This window comes from Equus przewalskii, chromosome 1, assembly GCF_037783145.1.
Source record: "Equus przewalskii isolate Varuska chromosome 1, EquPr2, whole genome shotgun sequence".
Lineage (NCBI taxonomy): Eukaryota > Metazoa > Chordata > Mammalia > Perissodactyla > Equidae > Equus > Equus przewalskii.
This window is the reverse complement of record NC_091831.1, coordinates 167,498,453-167,523,897: the sequence shown is the minus strand read 5'-3', so window position 1 is coordinate 167,523,897 and position 25,445 is coordinate 167,498,453. Positions and strand designations below refer to the sequence as shown.

Sequence of the window (25,445 nt, the reverse complement as noted above, 5' to 3'; positions counted from 1 at the left end):
AAGTTTTTCACGAGAAGAATGTATTTCCCATGTTAAATGACAACAATCATCTTTCTGGCATGCAGGGAAGCTATGTGAATTTTCATAATTGTTTCCAAGGTCTGAGATATAAATATTATCAGTGTTACAGATTTTCAGGCAAAGATACTTAATATAAAAGTTGCAAGTTAACAGTTCCTTTCAAGAACTTTTACTCCATCTTGTGGAGGTAAGGGTGTAATTATTAAGAATTTTAAAAGCTTGGAAGAAACTTCAAAAAGTTTTAACAATCAACAAAAAATGGCGTGGTTAGAATTTACGACGTTTCAGTTATAGTTTTTTCACGTCTAGAAACTGCATTAAAATTAATGAACAGGACTAGTCAATGTAAATCGTGTAGTTTATTATAACCAATGTCTTCAAAGAGACTATTTTCATAAGACCTAAATATTCTAATAATGTTACTAAGAAAAGACTGCTTAAAGGCTAATATGGAATCTGAGCAACCAGCCTAAGAAACTTAACTAGAGCTGTGCACTGCTCTACTATTTATAATAACAGAAAATGAAAGCAATAGTAATCCAAATGTTCACAGGGGTCCATCATTCTAACCTCCATGCAAGCAGGGAGCATGTCTGCTGTGTTCACCTTGTATCACAGTGACTAGCACAGTGTCTGGTACAGAGCAGGCACTTAATAAATATTTGTTGAATTGAATTCTTTGGAGACACCAGGCTGCCAACTTTGATTCTGTGAAGTTAAGATTAGAATAAAACCAAACAACCTCACCATCTACTTTCACCATTTTGTATTTTTAAAAGGGTATTTAAACTTCAGAGTAGGAAATAAAAATTAATATATTTCACAAGGATACAAGGATAATAAAAGGTAAAGCACTAAAAAAAAAATTAGTATAAAGGTCAGTCACAAAAACTCATGTCATAGTCATTATTTTCATTTGACTCTGGAACAGTGAAAACCTCAAGGGCCAGTATTAGCCTTGTCTGCTTTTGGGGAATCTCTGCACTAAGTTACGTTGCCCAGTTGTCTCTGCTGACAACTCTCTTTCTGACAATGGGGACGCAGAGCATATTACTTTATATTGCAATTACTGATACATATGTCTTATCTCTTACACTCAAAGCATCGTGTAGTTTAATTTCCTCCCTGAACCGTTCGAGTTTGGGAATTAGAAAAGATCCCAGTATCTCAATGCTCTATATAGCCTCCACACACCTGGCAGGAGTGAAGAGGTGACCCCTGATCTATATGCTCTGATTAAAACCCTCACCCCTCACTCCCACCCAACAGTCAGGGCCCCCCCAACCAAATCTAATTTGAGACTATCAAAACTATCTCATCACAAAAAAAAAACAAAAAACTATCTCATCACATCCATTAATCCTTGTATGGCTCTCTTACTAACCCCCTTCAGATCCCTTCTCTTGTTCTTACTCAACTCCTGAAACCCTTCTGCCATACCCTCTGGAACTCACAGTCATCAGCAAAACCTCCTATTCGGAACATCTACTCTAAACTTCCACTGGACTTTCTTGCTCTAACTGAACTCCAACTTGCTACCCACTGTAGCCTTCTCAAACGGTAACCTTCCTTTTTTTTTTCCTTGTCACAGATCTCATGTCATTGGACCCAGGATCGGGATAGGCGTCTTCCTTGCTACTCTCAGACTCTTTAAGTGTCCTCTTCCCTAAAACAACTCCAGCTGTGAAACTCCTGTCATCAGCCCCTAACAGTAGTTCTCAATCAGAGGCAATTTTGCCCCTCTCTACCCGGTGGGTATATTTGGCAATATGTGAAGACACTTTGGTTGTCACAATTGAGGGAGTGCCACCTAGAGGGTAGAGACCAGGGATGCTGCTAAATATCCTACCATGCATAGGACAGCCCCCCACAACAAAGAATTATCAGGCCCAAATTTTCAACAATGCCGAGGTTGAGTAATCCTGGTCTAGTCATCCTGGTCACTAATGCCTCCTACAGACCTACAGGACATTCTTATCTCCTTGGTCAACTTTTCTCTTTTGATCATTCTCATTGATACACAAACATGCTGTAATTTCTCTTATTTACAAATCTTTTCTTGACCTCACATTCTCTTCTAGCAACCACCCTTTTTCTCAGCTCTCCTATACAGCAAAACTCAACTTTAAGGTTTGTCTATACTCACTCTTTTATGTTTCTCCTTCCATTCTCTTAGACCCACTTAGGTGTTTTGCCCTACACTATGGAAGCTGCTCTTACCAAAGTCACTAATAACCTTGACATTGCCATATGCAACGGAGACTTCTTAATCCTTAGTATTTGTCCAAGTTGATTCCTGCTTCCTCTTTGAAACATTTAATTCACTGACTTCCAACAGAACACAGATCTAGTTCTCAGACGTCACTGGCTGCTTTTTACTACATTATATTACTGGTTCCTGTTCATCACCCTGACCTCTAAATGTTGAAATGTCTGAGTGCAGTTCTTGGACCTCTTCTCTCTTCTATCTACACTACTTCCCTTGGTGATCTCGTCTTATCTCTTGGCTTTAAATATCATCTATATATGGACTACTCCTAAATACATTTCCCTAGACCAGATGTTTCTCCTGAACTCCAGACTCATATATCCAACTATCTATTTGAGATCTACATTTGAGTATCTTAATAGGCATCTGACATCTAACATGTCCAAAACTCAGTATCTGATCTTCCTCCTGAAATGCTCCTTCTGTGTCTTTCCTGTCTCAATAAATAACATCTATCCATTTGCAAAGGCCAAAACCTTGGAGTCATCTTTGACTCTTCTCTTTCTCTTAGATCTCACATCCAATTCATCAGCAAATCCTATACTCTACGTTCACAACCCTCGCCACTTCCATTCTGATCTAAGCCACCGTCATCTTTTGCTAAGATAACTGCAACAGCCTCCTAATTGGTCCTTGATTCCTCCTATGCCCCCAAAGAGTTTGTTTTCAACAAAGCAACTAGAGTGATACTCTTAAAATGTGCACCAGATGTTACTCTTTTACTCAAAACTGTGACTGGCCCCCCATTTCACTCAACTTTTAAGTCAATATCCGTACAATGGCCTATAAAGTCCTATGCTATACCGCTTCCAATGTCCTTTTTAACATCATCTCCTGCTACTCTTTCCCTGTCTTAATTGGCTGTGGCCCGCTTGGCTGTCTTGCTGTCTTTTTAAGCATGTTAGACATCCTTCTGCCGTAGCCTCCCATATAGCTACATACCTCACTACCTTACCTCCTCCAGATCTTCCTCACATCTCTCTTTTTCAGTGAGGTCTTCCCTATTTAAAATTGCAATCTGGTTCACCATTATCTACTTAATTTTCCTCCAGAGTATCTTCTACCTTCTGAAATGTTACATATTTTATTTATTGCCTGTCTCTCCTACTAGAATGCAAGCTCCAGGAAGAAAGGAATATTTACATTTCCTTCATTTATTGCTAAAATCAGGGTCTAGAATGCTCTGTCAGAGAGCAGGCACTCCAATAGTAGTTGAATTGAATTCCGCTTCTTCAGCCTCTTAAATAATCTCCTAAAACTAGTTACCCTGTTCCATTACTCAGGGCTTAATTCAGTGGTTCCCTTTGATTCTTCTTGCCCTCTTTACTGAATCAGAGTTGACTACCATTTCAGTGACACTCAGCCTAGAGTCTAGAATGGCACAGGACTCTAGGACAGAGAAGTGTGCAGAACTGCCAATTTCTATCACTAATCCTGAAATCTGATTTTTTAAAGAAATCCTTTACAGCTAGAATCTGGGTTTTAAAGAAATAAACTGTTAAATGAAAATCATCTAGTACATATTTTTCATTTCCTTTCTATATGATAATTTCAGACAATCTTTGCAATAATGATAGTAATGTATACCATAATCCCTAGAGGCCTGGGCCAGCAGTTAGAAAAGCAGAGTACTAGTCTTGGCAGAGGCAACAATTTGGGTTCAAATCCTTTAACTTCTGCATCTCAATTTTTCTATCTACCAAATGATAACTATTTTGGCTCTATTACAGCATCTTGCACAGAAATTACTTGTGTACAGATTTTCTTCCCATTGCCTTTGAAGGTTGAGATTTGTTTTATTTATCTGTGGGTATCACATGCTATACACAATGTTTAGTAGAAGAACATATGCATGAATAAATGCAGATTTTTGTTTGAAGTGTAAAATTACATAGGTGGAATTACTTCAGAAAACATATGGTATAATATAAAAAATAGGATTTATTTTTACCACAAAATAAGGCTTAACTGACTCTCAGAGAAAAGGGAGAAATTATAGCTTTTCTCCCCAGGGAGAACATATCTATTTACTTATTCAGTGTGAAAAAAAAAAAAAGTCACTTATTTTCCTCCATTCCTTTTTTCCCATCATTGCCAACAATACCACTGATTTATCCTATAAAGATCATAAATTTCGAACTGTAAACTTCAATGCTTCACTATTCTCCAGCATCCACATCCAGTGATACCAAATCCCATCACTTCTTTTGTTCATATTACTCAGCTCCATCATCTGTGTTTCTGTAATTTTAATTTATGCTAATTTTAAATTAACGGGACCACTGAATGTTACTACATTTTAGTAGAAAGTGGTATATTTAGCCTCTTACCAGTACATCATGCACCAAGGCTTGATATGTCCAAGTATGGTGTAAAGGAGTTGCCAAATCTATGTTTCTGTCAACAAGGACTAATAAAGGCCTTTGGAAGCTGTAAATATATTAAAAAAAATTATATAACTCTTGATACCAGTGTATACATCCAGGTTTTTCTAATACTTTCCAGTACATATTTGTCATTTTGATATGAACAATAGGTATGCTAATACTGACATTCCATAATACTTTGCTTTTTAAAATATTTTCTATTACAGTCAGTCAAGTAAAGTAATGCTTTGGACTACTTAGAGCCTGTTTCTAACACTAGATAATAAGTCTTATTTAGGGTCTTTCTTAAAGGACAAAATCTATACAAATGCTTTTACAGAATAATTTTTACAGTTATCAAAGTAAGAATAAGTTACTTCTACTCAGATTTATATTTCACATTTTCAAAAAAGGAGAAAAAAAGAACAGCCACTATCAACTTCAGGGAAAAAAATTAAATCGAGCAGGATCTTATAAATTCACACAAATGTTTGACAGTTTCATAAATTACAAATTACAATTTTTTCTGTAAACAGAAATTCAAAAAAGCAGACTCTAGAAAAGAGCCGCACAAAACCCTATCCCATTATAATAGATAAAATTAAAACATCATACCACAATGGTACTTAAATAATTATTCACTTACCAGACGCTTCATATGTTGTTTAACTCTACTATTACAATATATATGGGAAACAGACTACACCTAAAGCAAACTGAGGCACAAAGTCATTTGGTTACCATGTGTCTCCAAAGCTTGTAGAGATTTGCTTTACAGGCACTACTGGATCAGGAGTATACACTGATTTTCAAAAGGCAATGCTATCTGATTATATTAACTATACATATTTTTTCTGGTAAGAGACTTGTGACCATTTTAGTAACTCAGTACACCTACTGGGTGTAAGACAGTGGATTCTCCAAAGTGCACTGATTATAGTACTCTGTGATAAAAAGCAGGAGCAGCACCCTTACTGCCTACTATCCTTTATTACTTCAGAGCCAGATAGAAGCCAAGGGAGCATAGCCTACAGCAGGTTTTCTTAACTCAGCACTACCGACATTTGGGGTTGGATAATTTCTCATTATGGGGGTTGTCCTGTGCACTGTAGGATGTTTACCATCGCCCTATAACACACACCCCTAGATTCCAGTAGTATCTACCCAGTTGTGACAACCAAACATGTCTCCAGACATTACCAATGTCCTGTGGGGGGCAAAATTGCCCCTCATTGAGAATCATTAGCCTACCGTTGGACTCAAATACATTTAACAATAGTCCAACAAGGTCGCTGACCCCTAATTAAAATAATTTAGAAATGCATCCAACACACTAAAAATAAGACAATCATATTACGATAATGTGAATTTTAAAAAATTATCCAATTAAAATAGTGCCTTTATATTGGTTTCTAAGGCCTACACCAGAGCACTATAAAAAGGGAACTATTAAGTAAGGTATGACATACTGGTTGCTTCTGTTGGAAAAAAATTAGGTGAGAATTTGATTTTTCTGCTCTACTTAATAAGAAACATTTTGAAGAATATTTAAGACCAGCAATGAAATCATAGAACAGTTTAAAATAACATGGGACCTGAGAGAGAGAGAGTTGAATAAACAATTGAAACACAATATTAGTGCTAACTCCAAATTATAGAAGTAGTACATAAGACTGCAGGAGAGATCCATCAACACTGACTTGAAATGAACTCTGTGGAAAGTTACCATGAAATTATTATTTCTGGAGGGCAGTTACACTGAGTATCCATTTATTTTCACAGGCTTTATTTATTAATTAACCTAAAACAGGGGGGTAAGAATTAATTTTCTGAAATACTGTCTATTCCCCTTGAAATAATTCTCAGCAATTTGTGTGGGTTTCTTTACTTCACCCCAATATTGTGCATTATTTTAATAATCAAAAGTTAAATGTACCATAATGTATAGGTTTTTATTCATTTATTATTTTTTAAAAATCTTTTTTCTTTTCTTTTTTTGAGGAAGATTAGCTCTGAGCTAACATCTGCCACCAATCCTCCTCTTTTTGCTGAGGAAGACTGGCCCTGAGCTAACATCCATGCCTGTCTTCCTCTACTTTATATGTGAGACGCCTGCCATAGCATGGCTTGACAAGCAGTTTATAGGTCCACACCTGGGATCCAAACTGGCGAACGCAAGGCTGCTGAAGTGGAGCATGTGAACTTAACTGCTGCACCACAGGGCTGGCCCCGATGTATAGGTTTTTAAAAAGTATTTCTATTCAATAATAATTGAGCAGCCAGTAACTTTGGCATTATCCACTCATGCTAGAAATGTTAACTGACAAAAATTCTTTGCAAATTTAAGCTATTAGTATTTCAAGAGAAAAAGGGAAACTAGTCAATAGGTAGAAATAGATATAAGCATCAAAAGTTTTTTACTTATTTTTTTTCACTACCAACAAACTTAATGATAACTGAAAAGAAATGGCTTCTGATCTTCAGTTACATAAACAGAAAAATTTCTCTTACAAAGGATAAAAATGCAAAACAGAAACTTCTAACAAAGGGTAAATTAAATAATATATTCCATTTGTATTTCAAGAACAATTTGAGTCAAAAACGGATTCTGATTACTTCATTAAAAATAAAAACAAATTTCAATTACAAGAGTATTGTATCAGACAAGAAAAACAATCTAGAAAACTTGATAAAAGTTTCACCTTCAAGTTCTATAACTGTATTAACTAACATAGTACCTGAATTGGCCCGCTCCAAGAGTGTCACCTGTAAAAAGACTGTTTCTTGCATCTCTTAGATTTTCCCGAAGTTTCTTATCTAGTTTCTGAAAAATCAAATTTTATATTAACTGTTAAAGAATAGTTTTACAGAACTTTATATAGGATAATACATAACATGTTCTTAGATTCATAACCAAGAAACCTGGAATTTCTTTATAAAATAGCAATTCTAAAAGCTAAATATCTTAGCTTCTTTACTATTCAATATCATCATAACTTGGACTTGAAAAGACCAATGCCTTTTCTACTGTGACTCAGGCCTGATTTCATTAAGAAGTACTTTTGTTGAGTACTTTTACTATAGGTTCAGAAAATGCTCTGCCGTAATGACCGCTCCCATCTCCCCAGGTATGACTGTTGTACCAAGGAGGCTGTCTGTCTATATAGTGGTGGCTGCAAGAGTCTCCAGAATAAAAATGGAATACATGAAAGAAAACAGCTCTCCATGAGGCAATGATGCATTTGAGCTAATAAAACTCAAAAACATTACTGTATCTTCCTCCATCTTTCCACACCACTCACCCTCTTTCCTTTTCAATAATTCTGAAATTTCTCTAATCCTTTATTTATTTATTTTGCCAAGGAAGATTCACCCCGAGCTAACATCTGTTGCCAATCTTCCTCTATTTTGTATGTGAGTGGCCACCACAGCATGGCCACTGAGAGAAAAGTGGTGAGGTCCATGCATGGGAAACAAAGCTGGGTCACCAAAGCAGAGCATGCAGAGAGGCTACTGGGGCTGGTCCTCTAATCCCTTATTTATTTTTTAATCTTTAAAGCAAATCTCTGAATGCTCAATTTATACTGAATATTGTACTCCAGTATAGTGGGGCAGCAAAATGCATTACACCATTTTAAAAATGGTTATGATTATTAATAAATACTTGCTAAATGAAGTTAATAGTAAATGATTTTGGGGATCAAATATAAGTGTAAAATACTACTTGGAGAGACAAGGCTGAATGAGGAATATGCAGTGTAGTAAAAAAGAAACAGGGCTGGACTAGCACATTGGAGTAAATCATTTTATTCCATCACACAGAAGTACATGATGGTTACTTTTTATTTTTGGTGGAATCCCAACGTTATAAGATAAAAATATTTGCCTTTGGTAATTAATATATAATCCATAGCAATCATATACTTAACATAAACAAAAACACTTGAGGTGCTTATGGAAAACAACTGACACAGTATTATTTATCCCTGATGGATATTTGTGTGAACTCACCACTGCTACCATTTCTGCTGCTGTTCCTCTTGAACATCTGATTATAGGAACGGCACCTATTTTAAAAATACATGTTAGCAATAATTTCAGTTTAATAATTAAAATGGATACAGCCATGTGCCACATAACAATGTCTGAGTCAACAGTGGACTGCACATGTAATGGTGGTCCCATAAGATTAGTGCCATATAGCCTAGATGCGCAGTAGGCTATGCCATGTACGTCTATGTAAGTACACTCTATGACTTTCACATGATGACGAAATCACCTAATGACTCATTTCTCAGATGTATCCTTTCCATTAAGTGATGCATGAGTGTAGTTATAAAATACATCAGCATCAAAAAATAACATACAATAGAGGTATACAATTTCAGGCTACAAACATAAAAGGACTTACAATCTTAAGAGTAAAAGCAATGTTTCAGAAATGGACCTTCTCATTTATAAAGAAAACATTAGGGAATGAGAAAAAGACTATTTTTATATGGTGTTGGCCCATCAGTGTCTCCAGATTTTTTTCAATGAATTGACTAAATCAGCATTTTGATTCCCTGCAGGCAGTTTCAAAGAGTAAGTTTACTCTCCACTCTCAGGGTTCACTTTAATGTGACTTAAAGGAAAAGAGCTTAGCTAATTTAGCAGTTTAGAATTGTTACTTTTTATTTTATAAATTAACAATGTAGGATTATAGTCCCTTTTTTAAAATACTAATTTGAAAGATAACAGAAAACACATTCTTCACATGATATGAAATGCTCCTAAAAGTTGGTTTCAATTCATTATCGAATCAACTCATTAGACCTCTTAATTTCTCTCTCTTTTTATTATTCTAAGTTTTATCCAAGGCTAAAAATGTAAAATGACAGAAAAAAATCAAACTGCACTAAAAATCTCATAAAACAAACTGAGAACATTGTAATCTTTATATGCTGAAATTGTTACATTTTAGATTCTATACAAAGCATGCTCAGTGAATTGCAAAAGTAAAAATGCGGAGTATTAGCAAGTTTTTAAAAACTTTGTTTTCTTCTGATGGCAAGTTATACATGCTTGTCACAAAAAATTCAAATACTATTAGATACGCATAAAGTTAACCCTCTTGATTCCAGCACCCCAAATGATCCCCACTAAGAATCAGATACAGAGGCTTTCACGTTATTTTCTACACAGTCTAAATAAGGGTGTTTGTGGAATGTATAAAAAACAAAAATAGGATATTGTACATACTGCTCTTAAATTTGTTTTCTTTCATTTAACAATTTATTGCTGACATCCTTCTATGTCAGACTGGCAGCAATTTCAACTACGTCTTTGAAAAAATCACGTTCTGATACTCTACATAATAAAGGGAGAGCTACCACTTCAGTGGTCTTTATTTATACTTTTCTTTTTCAATCTACCCTGACTTTGAAAGCAGAGCATTAACCAAGCAAAAATAACCTTAAATGTCCACAATAACTCCCGCATTCAGCAAAATTTTGAAGATGGTGTGGGATGGCAAAATAGAAAGATTAATTATGTCTGTTTAACAACTAAGAGTTGTATACACGTACTTTCTTTAAAAAAAAAACAACAACAACCCCATTTGAAGGTACTGAGAGCAATCAAAAGCAGGCAGAAAATGGAAGAAGGTAAAACTCTTCGAAGAAGAGATCTCCTTGAAAGGTGAGATTTACTTTTCACCAGCTTTCCTCCTGAGGGGACTTTCCAGTCTGCATGGCACACAGGACAAAGAGCTCAGGCAGAAAACAGAACACTTACTGAGCTGAGGAATCAAAGAATGGAGCTCAGGGCTAGAAATTAAAGGGAAAAATCCCTGAAAGGAGGGAGCCCCCAAATCTGCACACAAATTCTCCTCAAATTTTTGTCTTTATCCTAAACTATGCATGGTATCTCTCTTCCTTAATTTTCTCATTTATGAAATGGAGAGAAATTTTACTAATCTAATGAGAATCATTTTAACTGAAAGGTTTTAAGTGTCTGCAAAATTAAAGTGCAATTAGAGGGTCTCTAAACAGACCATTAGTAATAGTAAAGCATAAAGTCATACATTAGATACTAAACACAATGTAGCTGTAAGTAAATTTAGATGTTCCAAAGAAATGTTTAAAATTTTGAGAGTATAGTGGATTAGTATTATATGTAAATTTAGTATTTTCCGGAGGCCTGGGAGTTTGCCTGAATAGTTACCAGGCATATATCTCTCTACTCAGAAGTGTATTTGAAAATTTTCACAGTGACATATTAAAAGAAAATTAGCAGGCACATAGGCGAAGTCACCATCAAACCATTTAACTAATACATTAGAAAGTTACAATTACCAAAAACATCTAAAGAGACCACTCAATGGATCTACTAAATACTAACTTAAGAGGATGAACTATATCAAATTATTAGAAGAATTATGTTTTTATATGGTACAAAATATTTTATCCCAACTCTGAAGAGAGAGGCTGTAGAGATCCAGATGGATAAAAGGGGATCATATTACAGTATAACAGATTAAAATGAGTTGTTAAATAATTTACTTTGAGGAAATAACCAGAAAGATTTGAAAACTTACCCAGTGTAACAAAAAAGCAGAAGAGGCTGTCAACAATTGTGTCCATAACAGTTTCCATTTCTGTGTCTGTTATATCTGGCCTGTTAATGGCTAAAATGACATAGGTAAAGGAGAAAAAAGTCACCAAAATTTATGCCTTGTCTTTATAAACTCTTAAATTACTAAACTCCTAATCAACAAGCAGTTTGGTAATATTTGCAATACTCAAACAAGGAAAATTTTTTATGCTTTAAACTCTAAGTGAATAAGTATCTATCAAAAATTATACTATCTCGAAGGAAAAAGAACAATATCAGCAGCAGTAATAATAGTATCAATTATCAGAGTAATAATAAGGAAAAAACCCCACCACATAAACTGTATAAATTTTTTGCTAGAGCAAACAGAAAATAAATATCATATTCCATAATGTTATTCATGAACACTAGATGGCCTCAAGAAATTATTGATCTTATTATCCAACTACTCCAGAAAAGGACAACACGAATCAATTACGGTAAAACGAACATCACCTATCATTTTCTTTGTATTACAATAAGCCATATGAATTTCTTTTCTGATCTACTAGACTGTATATGAGTGGTTCCCAAACTTTAGTGGGTATAAGAATCACTCTAGGAATATGAGAAAAGAGCAGGAAGTTCCTCTAGATGCTACTAAAAATTAAAAGATTCTCAGCCATTTCCCCTAGGGATTCAATTCAATAGATTTGGGATAATTCGAAGAAAAAAATTCTGACAAGAGCTTCAGGAGATTCTTGGGGTACATTCCAAGAAACACTGCTGTGAAGACTGTCCTTGAGAGTCAAAGACCTTGCCTTATTCATCCTCCTATCTCTCACAATACCTGGGTCCAGCGTCTAACAAGCAGATGTTCATCATTTGTTGAAAAGACTGACTGGACTAAAATATTATTTATATAACATTTTAAATTTCCCAACATCCTGAATGTGAAAACAAATATAAAATTCAATACAACCTGTGATTAGCATGAGAGGAAAGCAGAATCCAATTGGATATATGAAAGTATTTAAAGAAAGTAGGGTCCACGTAGACAACATAAAAACAATAAAGAACTCAACCAGGCAATACAGAATCTGGATGACGAAATATGATGCTACCTGGTGTCAGAGACTGCCATCTATATAAATCAGATGATGTAAATGGCATAAGGAGACAACGTGAATTATGCAAATTCAGGGGCCATAAACCCAGGGAAACAGTCAGTTCATTTAGTCAATAACTGGTACAGATAAAATCTATATGGAAGCCACCAGCCTTTAGGTCCTATACCTTAGACCTACACTTCTGAATGAGAACTAACCTGAAGAGTCAAAAAACTGTGCATCAATAACCTTAACTCACTTGTGATAACAGCCTGGTTTGTCTGAGACAGTAGCCTGAGCGTAACTGAGACAATAAATCTGCTTCCTTTACTGGATAAATAAATTCCCAATCCACGTAAAGTAGGTGATACAAATCAAATCCATGGTATTAATATATTTGATCTATGTTTAGAATAATCTGTTTAAGATGATTAGTTAAAGCACTTGTAATGTTGGAGAGGATGTGGTATAAAATTAGATAATGGTTAACAGCATTGTCTCTGGAGTGAGTGCCTGGGTTTAGTAACGTGGTGCTGCCATTTCCTTATCAAGTTACTTAATATCTGTGCCTCAGTTTCTTCACCTGGAACATGGAAATAATAATACCAACTTCACAAAGTTATTCTGAGGAGTAAATGAGCTTATATTGTAAAGTGTTTATAGAACAACCTATTATTATATTATTGAGAATCTGAGTGATTATGTGATTACACTTTAAAATTCATAAATTAAATTTATACTTTAAATAATTATTAATTTCAGACTAGCGTTTTTTTTAAGTTGAGAGGCATAAGAAAACTAAATTTATAAGTACTTGATTGTTAGTGAACTTAGACTAACTATAAATTTAATTATTTTTAAGAACTATTTGAATATTAAATATCTGGACAGTTTTTGCTTGCCAGATTTATAAATTTGCCTGGTCTGGTATTTGAAGTACTTGAAAAAGAAAATTTAACATACTGAATTTATAAATGCAATTTAAACTTTAAGGGAATTTAACAAACTAAGTTTGCTGACTAAGCTTGTTAAATGGGACTGATTAGAATTTACTCTGTTCACTCTGTGGTAATCAATCCAAGAAAAAGTAAAGGTGCTTGTTTTTATGTAACCAAATTTATAAATAATATAATAAAATTTATAAGTTTAGCTTAAAGACTTAATGGAAACTAGGTTTTAAACATACAACTTAAATAAGTAGCTAATTAATTTAAAACTCAATTAACTGTAAATAGAATTCTGTAAATAATAACTACCATCGAAAATCTCTTACATGGGCAATTCAGCAAATATACTCTTTTAGGGATGTTGTTTAATTTCAATAAGAAAGCATGCAATGGAGCTCAATGAAACCAAAAGATTCATGTTCTCTTCTCTCAGGGAGCTTACCATCTGGCCCAATGTTTTACAATAGTGTACCACCGGCATTTTGGGCAGAACAATTTTCTGTATGAGCATGGCTTACACACTGCAGAACACCCAGCATCCCTAGCTCCTGGTCACTAAATGCTAGTAGCAGCCCTGGTAGTTGTGACAATTGAAAATGTCCTTATACATTTCCAAATGCCCCCTTAGGGGGATATACTCCCATTTAAGAATCACTGATTTTCTATTTACCCCCAAACATCTCAATTCTTAAGTAGCAAATTAATGAGTATTTCATTAATTAAATTGGCTAATCACATCTTCTATAGTTTACAATTTTCTTTAAAATATTCAATATAACTAATCAATGGGCATAAAGTTTTAGTTAAGCAAAATAAATAAGTTCTAGAGATCTGCCATATAACATCCTACCTAGAGTCAACCACATTGTATTGTACACTTAAAAATGTTAAGAGGGTAGATCTCATGTTAAGTGTTCTTATCACCACACCCCCAAATCAAAATAGACAACATAATATGGTGTGGGTGTATGCATGTGTATGTGTGTCTTTTAATTTTAATCTACATTCCAGGAATGGTCAGTTTACCAAAACTGGGAACATGAACTTCAGAGGTGGTTAGACAGCATTTGATCAACACCTACACTCAACCCCACTACTGCATGCACAAGCTGTAAGAATCAAGGGAATCTCACACCCTATATTTGAGAATGGCACTTCTACTTCATTCCCTAACACTACTACAGTAGCTGCTAACTCCTGACTGCTGTCTGATCTTGACAAACAGCAATACTAGCCAACCCTATTGAGTACTTTCTATGGGCTAGAAACTTTTCTAGGCATTTTACACATATTATTCCATTTAATTCCCAAAACTCTATGAGGCAGATAGTATTATTACCCCCATTTTACAGATGAGGAAACTAAAGCACAGAGAAGCAAAGTAACTTGTTCTTGTCCAAATGTCAAAGTATTAGAAGATGAACTGAACCCTACTATTAAAATACTGGCTTACTTACCATGAGGGAATCATTCATGAAAGTTGTTGCAGGCACCCTAAAAGGTCAGAGAATTGGTACTTCGCTGAACTCACAAAATGAGTTTATTAAATGTTGTTTATATGTGACAGAATTCAGGCTAAGACTTGTTTTTTTTGTGTGCTTTTAAGAATTTTTTACAGCTCTACTGCTGTAAACAAAGCTGGTTTTGGAGTGCACTAAACATGATAACATTTTTCTTTTTTTTACAGTATACTATTTGTTTTGTTAAGAATGAATTACAATATTCCTATTTTTACATACCACGATATGAAACAAGCTCCTTATTTTGATTACATAATACAAACATATCATCTTCCAAAGTAATGAAATTGAGATACTGATCAAAAACCTAGAACAAAAGAAAAGGTTTACAAATCAACTTTACAATATTGAAAGCACATCTAGTTTGACTTAATCTACCAATAGTAAAAAGGGAAAAGTTATAATTATATTCAAAAACTAAAAATTATACCAATTATTCTCACCTAATTGGGCAAGAATGAGGAGGTTAATATAAAAAGCAATAAAAACAAGCCTTTGGGCAAAAAATTAAGGAGAAGAGTAACATTTCCAGAAAACAACACTTAAGAAGATAATAAAAATTTTTTTTAAATTGTGGTTGAGATGGGAATGGATATCAATTGTGAAGAAAAACCACAATTTCAATTTTTATATTCATTTTAATCACACTTTCCTAACAAAGTCATAGTAACTGTTTTTCCACTGTGAATGTTTGTAAGTGGGGAAAAGTTATACTAGTTCTTCAGGAGTGCAAATTAGGAGAAAAATTTAAAAAACTAATTGAAATATATTAAATTTAGTTAAATAAATTGAAAACCATTCCTATTATTTTATGTAAAATTCATGATAAATTTTGGAAGACCAAGAACACTAGGACATAAGTCTTAAAAACTAATCAGAACTAGCAGTGGACTATCTAACCCTAAGAACGAAGACTCGATCAGTGGGAAAAAATAGCAAGTAAATGCATGGTTGTTTCATCTTTTATTTGCCCTATATCATTCCCTAGAATTTTCACTTATGTCTTATCCACATTCAAGAAGCACAAGGCACAAGAGGGATATAGCCAAGAATATATTTTACAGATTTATTTCTAACTAAGCTGAACCTGACTAAAAAGTCACTATGATGCAGAACTGCTGGCCTATTGTGAACTCCTCCTTTCTTATCTAACATCGCCTCTCTGGATCCTCTCTCCTAAGTAAGAAAAGATCTGGATGTAGTGTGGTGACTATAATGATTATAGATAAAACAATGTCAACATATTTTGAGTATAATTTATGACAACACAACTGTCATACTATTTCTAAGTTGAGCTAAAAAGATCATACAAATCCCAGCCTAAAACAAAAACTGATTTAGCTTTTTACTTTTGTGTCTCAAATTCACTAAATAATAGGTTCTTTAGTTTGGTTTATTTTACCTAGTTCAAGTTGAAGATAATTTACATTATGAGAATTCTTTCTAAAAGTATTGAGTCTAAATATTTCTTTGGTTGTTCCAGTCCTTTGTAAACTAGACACCTATGTCGATTAACAGGTTTCAAAATATTACTAATTTTACATTAACAAAATGTCATCAGCCAACCAAAATCTCTTACCTTGGCTACTTGTGCTACTGCACTAGCTGCTAATGCTGCATTTGCAATATCTTCCAGTTTACTTCTTGAAATAGCAGAAATAAAATTTAAATAATATGATTCATAGAGTTGATTTCGAAGATCCTATAAATACAATGAATACTTCATTCTTATAGGATAATATAAAGGATGACCACAAATAAAAATCTCTTAAATACTAGAACAGTAAGGTTTTGGAGGTTAATATACATATTTGAAAGACAGGTTATATAAATGACAACCAAAAAAAGTATCCCAAGAGAACAAAGTTATGAAGAAGTATTGTTTACTTGGTTACCAGATGCAACCAACATTTATTTTAATAATTAAAGTTATGATAATTATATTATCCATAAAATCCTATTAATTATAACACTGCATAAAATGGCTTTGAAATAGCATATCTGCATTTTTCTTAAAAATATCCAGAAGTGGTTCTCTTAAATAGTAAAATGCTTATTATATTTGGCAGACACTACCTTCTATTGCTCTGGTCATGTGATGATACAACAAATACTTGTTTCACTGTGCACAGACATGTAATAATTCCAATGACCAATTCCAGAAGTATTTCTTCTCAGCCATCCAAAAGCAGTATAATTTAAAGTTATGCAAATTCTTTCATCAAATTCACTTAATTTCTTAAACTCTAGGCAAACAGATATCTAAATAACCGTATTTCTTCAAATCAAAGATACTGTCAATTGTAACAGGCAACATTACTTTATGTAACACTAAGAAAGAATTAATGCTGCCAACAAACTTCTGTAACACACCATTAATTTTCAGACGCATCTGATTTCAGAGATGCTGAAATGTGAAAGACCAACACGGGTGGAGCCCGTGTGAGGAAGGCGGCTGAACAGGGCTGTGGCAGCAAAGGCTGGGAGATGGAGTAAAGGACCGAGGATGGAGGGACTGAGAGAACAAGCAAATATGCTGAGGATAGTGGGAGGCATGCTTCTCAATGTCAGAGCAAGGAGTTACAAATTTGTAAACGGAAAAAGAAAAAGCTAGAAGGAAACCTGTATTTCTGAACTGAGACAGTTTTGGAGGTTATCTGTCTGTCTGTCTGACTATCTATCTAGAGAGATAAGAAGATTTATAAAACTAAATATAAATAGAAAAGTGTGTATATGTACATACGTATATTTTCTAGCTCTGTCCATTGAGAAGGCCTAAGAACTGTGAGACTCTAGTAGCAATGAGTACATCTAATGCCCAGACACTGATTTCTAAATACTGTTCTCTATAAAAAGCAACCAGGGCTCCTTAGACAAATGGCTGAATCTTGGGCTGGGACACAGAAAGTACAAGATGAGACTGGAACATCTTATTGTGCCAGAAAGTAAGGAAGTGGTGAAAGACTGATGAAGACATTTCAAAAGGACATAGAAGTTGAACAAAGTTGCAAGACACAAGATCAATATATAAAAGTTAACTGGATATCTATACACTTGCAATAAGCAATCCTAAAAACGGAATTAAGAAAACAATTCCATTCACAAAAACATTTAAAAAATGAAGGAATAAAATTTAACAAAAGAAGTGCAAAACTTGTATTCTGCACATTACAAGACATTGTTGAAAGAAATTAAAGATCTAAGTAAGTGGAAAGAGATCACATGTTCATGGATCAGAAAATTTAATATTACGATGGAAATAACGCCCAAACTGATCTACAGATTCAATGCAATTCCTATGAGAACCCCAGCTGGCATCTTTACAGAAACTGATAAACTAATCCTAAAATTAATACGGAAATTCAAGAGACTCAGAAAACCCAAATAACCTTGAATATGAAGTACAAAGTTGGAGGGCTCAATTTTCCAATTTCAAAACTTGCTACAAAGCAAGAGCAATCAAGACAGTGTGGTAATGGCCTAAGGACAGACATAGAGATCAAAAGAACAGAGTCCAGAAACAAACCAATGTATCTACTGTTGATTAATTTTCAACAAAGCTGCCAAGACAGTTCACTGCAGAAAGAAAATCTCTTCAACAAATGATGCTGGAACAACTGAATAGCCACGTGCAGAAGAAATCAGCTGGACACCTACCTCATACCACATATAAAAAGTAACTCAAAACAGATCAAAGAGCTAAATGTAAGAGGCAAAACTATAAAAATCTTTGAAGAAAATGAAGAGATTTGGCAAGAGTTTCTTCAATATAATACCAAAAGCACAAGCAACTAAAGAAAAAATAGGTAAACTTAAAATTAAGCTTAAAACCAAAATTAAAAATTTTTGCACTTCAAAGGATGTCATCAAGAGAGTGAAAAGATAACCCAAAGAATGGGAGAAAACATTTGCAATTAATATACTTAATAAGGGTCTAGTAACCAAAATAGACAACCCAATTAAAAACTAGACAAGAGATCTAAACAGACATTTCTCCAAAGATATGGAAATAGCCAATAAGCACATTAAAAAATGCTTAAAAATCATTAGTCGTCAGGGAAAGGCAAAACCACAATGAGAGACCACTTTACACCACTAGGATGGCTACAATCCAATGTCAGATAATAAAAAGTACTGACAAAGATCTGGACCAACTGGAAGCCTCATACACTGCTGGAGGGAATAGAAAATGACACAACCACTTTGGAAAACAGTCTGGCAGTTCCTCAAAAATTTAACCTTAGAATTATCATTTGACCCAGAAACTCCACTCCTAGCTGTTTATGGACATAAGAGAAATGAAAACACATGTCTACATAGAAACTTGTACACAAGTATTTACAGTAGCATTATTCATAATAGCCAAAAAGTGGAAGCAACCCAAATGCCCATCAACTGATAAATGGATAAACAAATTTGGTATATCTATACAATGGAATATTACTCAGCATTAAAAAGGAATAAAGTACTGATACATGCTACAATATGGATGAACCTTGAAAACATTACACTAAGAGAAAAAAGCCAGATACAACAGACCATGTGTATGATTCCATTCATGTGTAATATCCAGAAGAGGTAAATACACAGAAATAAAAAGTAGCTTAGGGATGGGGTTGGGGTATCAGGGATATAACAGCAGAGGTGATGAAAATATTCTAAAATTGATTATGTTGATAGTTGCACAACTCTGTGAATATACTGAAAAATCACTGAATTGTACACTTTGTACACTTTAAGTGGGTGAATTGTACGGTATGTGAATTATATTTCAATAAAGCTATTATAAAAAAAGGACAGAAGAAGGGACTGATAAATGATACCTTTTTTTTTTTGAGGAAGATTAGCCCTGAGCTAATATCTGCCCAATCCTTCTCTTTTTGCTGAGGAAGACTGGCCCTGAGCTAACATCCATGCCCATCTTCCTCCACTTTGTACGTGGAATGCCTACCACAGCATGGCTTGCCAAGTGGTGCCATGTCCACACCCGGGATCTGAACTGGCGAACCCCAGGCCACCAAGAAGCAGAACATGTGAACCTAACCGCTGCACCCCTGGGCCAGCCCCATAAGTCATACCTCTTTAAAAATGGCACAGTCGGGTTTACGTAGGGTGAAAGAGAAAGCTAGCCATCATTAGCTACAGAGGATACAAAATATGTGACTTTCATTAACAATTTAAATAGTAATTTGATTCAACAGTCAATAACACGTAAAGATGCTTGTTACTTGTGGTACATACTGTTAGCTACCTATCCAATATCTATTTTTCCCTTCTTCCTTGCTAAAAGAATTCATATTTCGTTTGGGGTGGGAATACACTCATCTAAATATTAACTTTTGCGGTCTCCCTCAAAGCTAATTCTACCCAGTGAGAAATAAATGCAAGTCTTCTGGGAGTTTCTGGGAAAGCTTCGCTTTCTTGATCATAATGAACAGTTAGGGCTGGCACAGTCCATTTCCCCTTTTTCTTGCCTTGAACATAGATGTGATGTCTACAGTTGCAGCTGCCATCCTGCATCCATGAAGCAACACGCAAGACAATGAAAAGGGACAAACTAAAGATGAAAGATCAGAAAGACAGAAGGAGCCTGTGTCTTTGATTACCCTGTAGAACTGCTGTGCCTGCTTGGGCTTCCTACTCTCAGACTTCCTATTATCTTAGAAAAACAAAATATTATTTTTAAAGCTAATTATAGATAGGTTTTCCGTTTTTTAAAGCTGGATTCAGTCAATCAATATAAGCTTCCTCAGCCAAAAAATTTAAAAATTTTTCAGTCTATCTAAAATTCAAAGATAGTCTCAAAAGTCAAAGTAGGAAATTGGTAAGGGAATTTCTGATTTTTCGCACTGGACACGTAAGAATGTTTTTTTGAAAAAAATCTGTTTCCACATTCAAGGATGAGGAAAATAAGAACTCATGTTACCTGGCACATCCTGTCAATATTTTCTTCACTTGGCATTACAAAGTACACTGCAGGAACATCTGGAATAGGATCTCGATCAGAGTGCAGAAGCCTGAAAGATATAAAGAACACAAAACTCACCTTTTTCTTAGTCACTTATCTAAAAAGATAGTTTAAAACTGTATTTCTCAAACTAGAAGATCACCAGTTCAAGGACAGTGACCAGTACTCTAAAAGCTCTTGCTGCAACTAATCAGTTAATCCAGCTTTCTCCTTATATCAGTGCTAATATCATTTATTAGTAAGATCTTAATGTCTTCTTAATCTTCATTTCTTCTGCTCCAGTTGCCTTCTAATACGTCATGGTCAGACAGTCTCTTCTGCCAATATTCTCCTTGAATGAGAACTAAAGCACATTCAAAATCAATTTTATGCCCATTTTTCATAAAAGTATAGTAGGGGGAGGGTAAACAGGAGGAAAACGCAGTTCTCCATGAGAGGGAAAAGAGAAAGCTGGAGGAGTCTTCAGAAGCAGTTAAAAAATTTAACCATAAGTAAAATCAAATCTATATTTAAAACAAAGGGTATATGAATGCTTCCTTAAAAGTTTAAGATAATCTGTTTTTTTGTATTTATTGTCATAAGAGAAGGCACAGGAGATCACCTAAGCATCTCACACATTATATCACTTGATAGTTTTCTCTTTCTATAATTCAGGGAGTATGTGCATTCAAATATCCTAATATCAAATCACAAAATGTCTTTATTCTTTATCGTAAGATTTTACTAAGCTTACATCAGGAAATATGACTGACATTCTATTTCTACAACATTCTAGTCATCCTTCTATAAGCAATATCCTACATACAATCTTCTGTATACTCACTTATGTATATATAATATTTTGGTCATAATTTTATAAAGAGTAAAAGAGGCTCATCTTGCCAGTGAGTCTGCATTTAATAACTTCTTCCCATCTGTTTGGCTGCTGCTACTGACATCCGAAGGACTATAATGTGATGGTAGCCACTGGTTGCTGTCTTCTTATGCTGGCTGTCCAACTGCCTAAGGGGCTAAGACTACCATTTCATGTTCTGGAAAGTTGTAACTATTGTTTCCTACAAAACAGACTAAACCAGCTTGCAGAGTATAAAGTAACTGATGACGTGTTCTCCAGCAAGTGGGGAAGAATAGCCAGAGGAAGGGTGCACGTGAATTCACCAGGGTAGCTGTGTAATCTTTCCATGCTCTGGTGGCAACAGTAACAGGAAGGCATAGAGAATCCATGACTCTCAAACTGGCAGACTATCTGGACGTCCCTTAGGGAAGTACTGAGTTAGTCCTCACTTCTGTTAGTCACTGTTACTGAGCCATTATGGTTCAGTAGACAAACGGCACAGAATTAGTGCTCAAGCAATCTGGCCACAACTCCACCATTACCTAGCTGTACAATCATGGGACAATCACTTAAACTTTAGTCTTTTCATTAGTGAAATAAAGGAGTTAAACAGTAAGGCAGCAATAGGAACCAATGTTTATTAGTAAATGACCATTTCCAACGATGGCTTCAAGCTAAACTTCAGTTCAGGTCATAAGAATTAACACATCATCCACCATAAATCTGTATTTTAAGTCTGACATAAAAATGAAAGGAAAAGCCTGTCAAATACCATATTTCATCAAACCTAAGGTGCTATCAATTTTAAAACATTATTAAAATAATTTCTATTAAAATTGGCAGAAAAATGCTGTCAATTAAACTATAACATGGCATTAATTAGAAGACAGCTCTTAATTTCAGAAATATAAAGAAGTGAAAAGTACATTTTAGAATTAATGCAACATAATATTCTATTAATTTAAAACAAATACTCAATATAAAATTGAAGAATTGAAGAATTTAACCAGATTCTGATATGTTACTCACTAGAAATCTAAAACTACATTCTCAATAAAAGTGCACATTTCAAGTAAATATATTATAACATCAGAGAATGAAAATTGGTTATAACATCATAAATAGAACAAAATGCAAATAGATTAGAGCACCATAAAATTGGACTCCTTCAGTACATAAAAGTAGTAGTATCTATCCATGAATATAGCCCCTCTCCAAATGTTCTATTAGGCCTGGTCCACAAAGTAATGCAACTGTTTTATTTATCAAACCTATCAGAAGCCATGTAATCAAGTTAAGTTCAGTGGTTAAGAAGACAATCTAGCTAGCCTCCTACGGTGATTAACAGTCATTATTTCATAGTTACTTAAATTTTTCATACTAATGATAAACTAATTTAGATATTCTTCTTCTAAAAAAGTATATTTAAATTAAAGGACTAAAAACTTCTCAGAGCTGGAAGAGACCTTAAGACAACCAGTTCTTTCCCTTCACATAAGAAGGTAAACCAGACTGCAGGAAAAGAAAGAAGAAAGTTTAAATGCTGAAATTATAAAGCCTCAGACTGAGGCTTATTTTTAACTTCAGAAATAAAGGGTTGAATAAAAGAAGATATGGGGAAAAAATGTTGTTCTATACAAATATTGTAACCGAACAATATTTTCTCTATAAATGTCCCTTAATAACTTGATTTCAGGGTGGCCAAAGAAATCTTTAACAATGTATTTGAAAACAAATACCATTATTAGAAATACGTTAAAACTCACAAATGCAGAGTGATTCCCATGTCTCTTAGCTCCTTCACAGACAGCAGAGGAGAGATGATATCTTGGCCAAATCTATCATAAATGAGCACCTAGTAAAATAATAAAAAAGAAAAACCCATGTGCTTTTTAAACATTATCAGTGACTAGTCAATAGAGAACCCATATTAAGACAACGTCAAAGTACATTTTATTTTAGTAAATCATGTTTACTGAATTCTTATACTTACCTCAATTTAATATTTTCTATCATTATTTACCAAAATGTCTATTCATGTAGTACTCCATTCTTAAAAGCATTAATACTTAGGCTAAAATAAATTAATAATTATATACATTTCTTCCTATAAAATACTTTTTCTAGGTTAAAAAAAACATGCTAGAGACTATACAATCTTCATCTTAAGCTAAGGATTTTGAACATACAGCAAACTCACATACACTATCCTACCCAGTTCACATACATCCTTGCTAAAAGGAAAGAAGTAAAATTAGTCACTCTCAAAACTAATGTGTAACAAGTTCTAAGATTCTCAAGAAAATTTAGTAATTTAAGTATTTCAGGTTAATGAGATACTCATTTTAAAAATTAAGTTCCTAAAGAGTACTTACTAGCCTTATTCTGTCACATGCGTTTCCTCACATTCTAAAAGTTTTAATACTGACACCTGGGGCTGGCCCTGTGGCCGAGTGGTTAAGTTTGCGCGCTCCACTTTAGCAGCCCAGGCTTTTGCAGGTTCGGATCCTGGGCGCGGACCTAGCACTCCTCATCAAACCATGCTGAGGCAGCATCCCACACAGCACAACCAGAGGGTCCTACAACCAGAATATACAACAATGTACTGGGGGGAGCTTTGGGGAGAAGAAGAAAGAAAAAAACAAAAGAAAGAAGATCGGCAACAGATGTTAGCTCAGGTGCCAATCTGTAAAAAAAAAAAAAAAAAAAAGACACCTTTGAGGAGTAGTAAGAATGCCAACTGGGTCTTCTAACTCAAAATTAGTTTTAGAAGGCAAATAAAAGAGACATTTCAACTGGTGTTTTTCAAAACTACCTCAATAATTCATTATGGAGGAAGAAATTGCTAACGAGAGGATGAAACATGCTGTCATAAAAACACGGTTTTTTTGAATGTCAGCATTTCGTTTAGAAAAGCTGAAAATCTTCCTGCTCTAGTTATAAGGGGTTGGATGTTGCGTCCCTCAAAAATTCTTCCTCTTTAGATCTCAATATATCTGTATTAGTAATCTTGTGATATAGAAGTGATGGGTAGGGAAAGAATCTGACACAAATCTGTACCCAAGAAGTTGTCAAGTTATTTAATTCAAAAGCTCAATACAGGCTTTAGAAACAATAAACAAATAGAGTTTATGCAAGGGGCAGTAAGAAGATGCCCAGAAGCAGGAAGGAAGGGGAAAATCAGGGGACACACTGGAGCTTAAACTATGAGCTCAATATAGATGACTCTAACCACCGTTAGAGTTAACCTAAAGGAGTCATAACCACTCACGAGTTTTCAAAACACCCCAAATTGTAACCAAGTTGACTCATTCTTAATGTTTAGCAAGAGAGAAGTATAAAGTGACTGCAAACTAGTAAATTTAAATCTAATCAACTGTATTAAATCCAATCTCTTGGAAGAAAGAGACAGCGTGTGCATGTAGTTTAGAATGAAGGAGTTCAAATGGGAATTTTTAAAGGTTTTCTAGCATGTCTCAAGGGGGCAAAATTATAGATTGCTTTCTGGTCCAATTAACAATTTTACTGACAGTTTTATATATCATAAATCAATAAACTGGCATTGTGGTTTAGAAATCACTCTCTCATGAGCTGGTTAAAATGGACCAGTCCCCGAGGCTGACTAACCCTGAGCAAGCCTGCAAGATCCAAGTTCTCGACTTGCGAAGCTAAGGAACGAAACATCACCCAGAGTAAAGACCTATGAGTGAGGCCCCAGCCAGGAGATCAGCTGGATTCTCTAGATGAATATTACTATCCTCTCCTGTCTTATTCCATAAAACGTTTATCAATAAGATTCACATTAAGAAGCCACGTTAAATAAAAATAAAATATGCA

At 34.6% G+C, this 25,445-nt stretch overlaps 1 protein-coding gene across 2 annotated transcripts in view; it reads right to left on the bottom strand.

The window, feature by feature from the left end:
* Nucleotides 1–25,445, bottom strand: part of SCFD1 (sec1 family domain containing 1) — a 100,170-nt gene that overhangs the window by 69,415 nt on the left and 5,310 nt on the right. For both annotated transcript variants that reach the window (XR_011530552.1, XM_070587470.1), the window contains exons 3-10: nucleotides 23,375–23,463; nucleotides 20,732–20,822; nucleotides 16,385–16,507; nucleotides 15,025–15,112; nucleotides 11,234–11,323; nucleotides 8,668–8,723; nucleotides 7,395–7,480; nucleotides 4,621–4,720 (exon numbers count right to left, since the gene is read on the bottom strand). Coding sequence is in view for 1 of the 2 variants with exons in the window: in XM_070587470.1 (XP_070443571.1) it covers nucleotides 4,621–4,720; nucleotides 7,395–7,480; nucleotides 8,668–8,723; nucleotides 11,234–11,323; nucleotides 15,025–15,112; nucleotides 16,385–16,507; nucleotides 20,732–20,822; nucleotides 23,375–23,463 (723 nt within the window). In the remaining variant the exon portion in view is untranslated. The remainder of the gene's footprint in view (nucleotides 1–4,620; nucleotides 4,721–7,394; nucleotides 7,481–8,667; nucleotides 8,724–11,233; nucleotides 11,324–15,024; nucleotides 15,113–16,384; nucleotides 16,508–20,731; nucleotides 20,823–23,374; nucleotides 23,464–25,445) is intronic.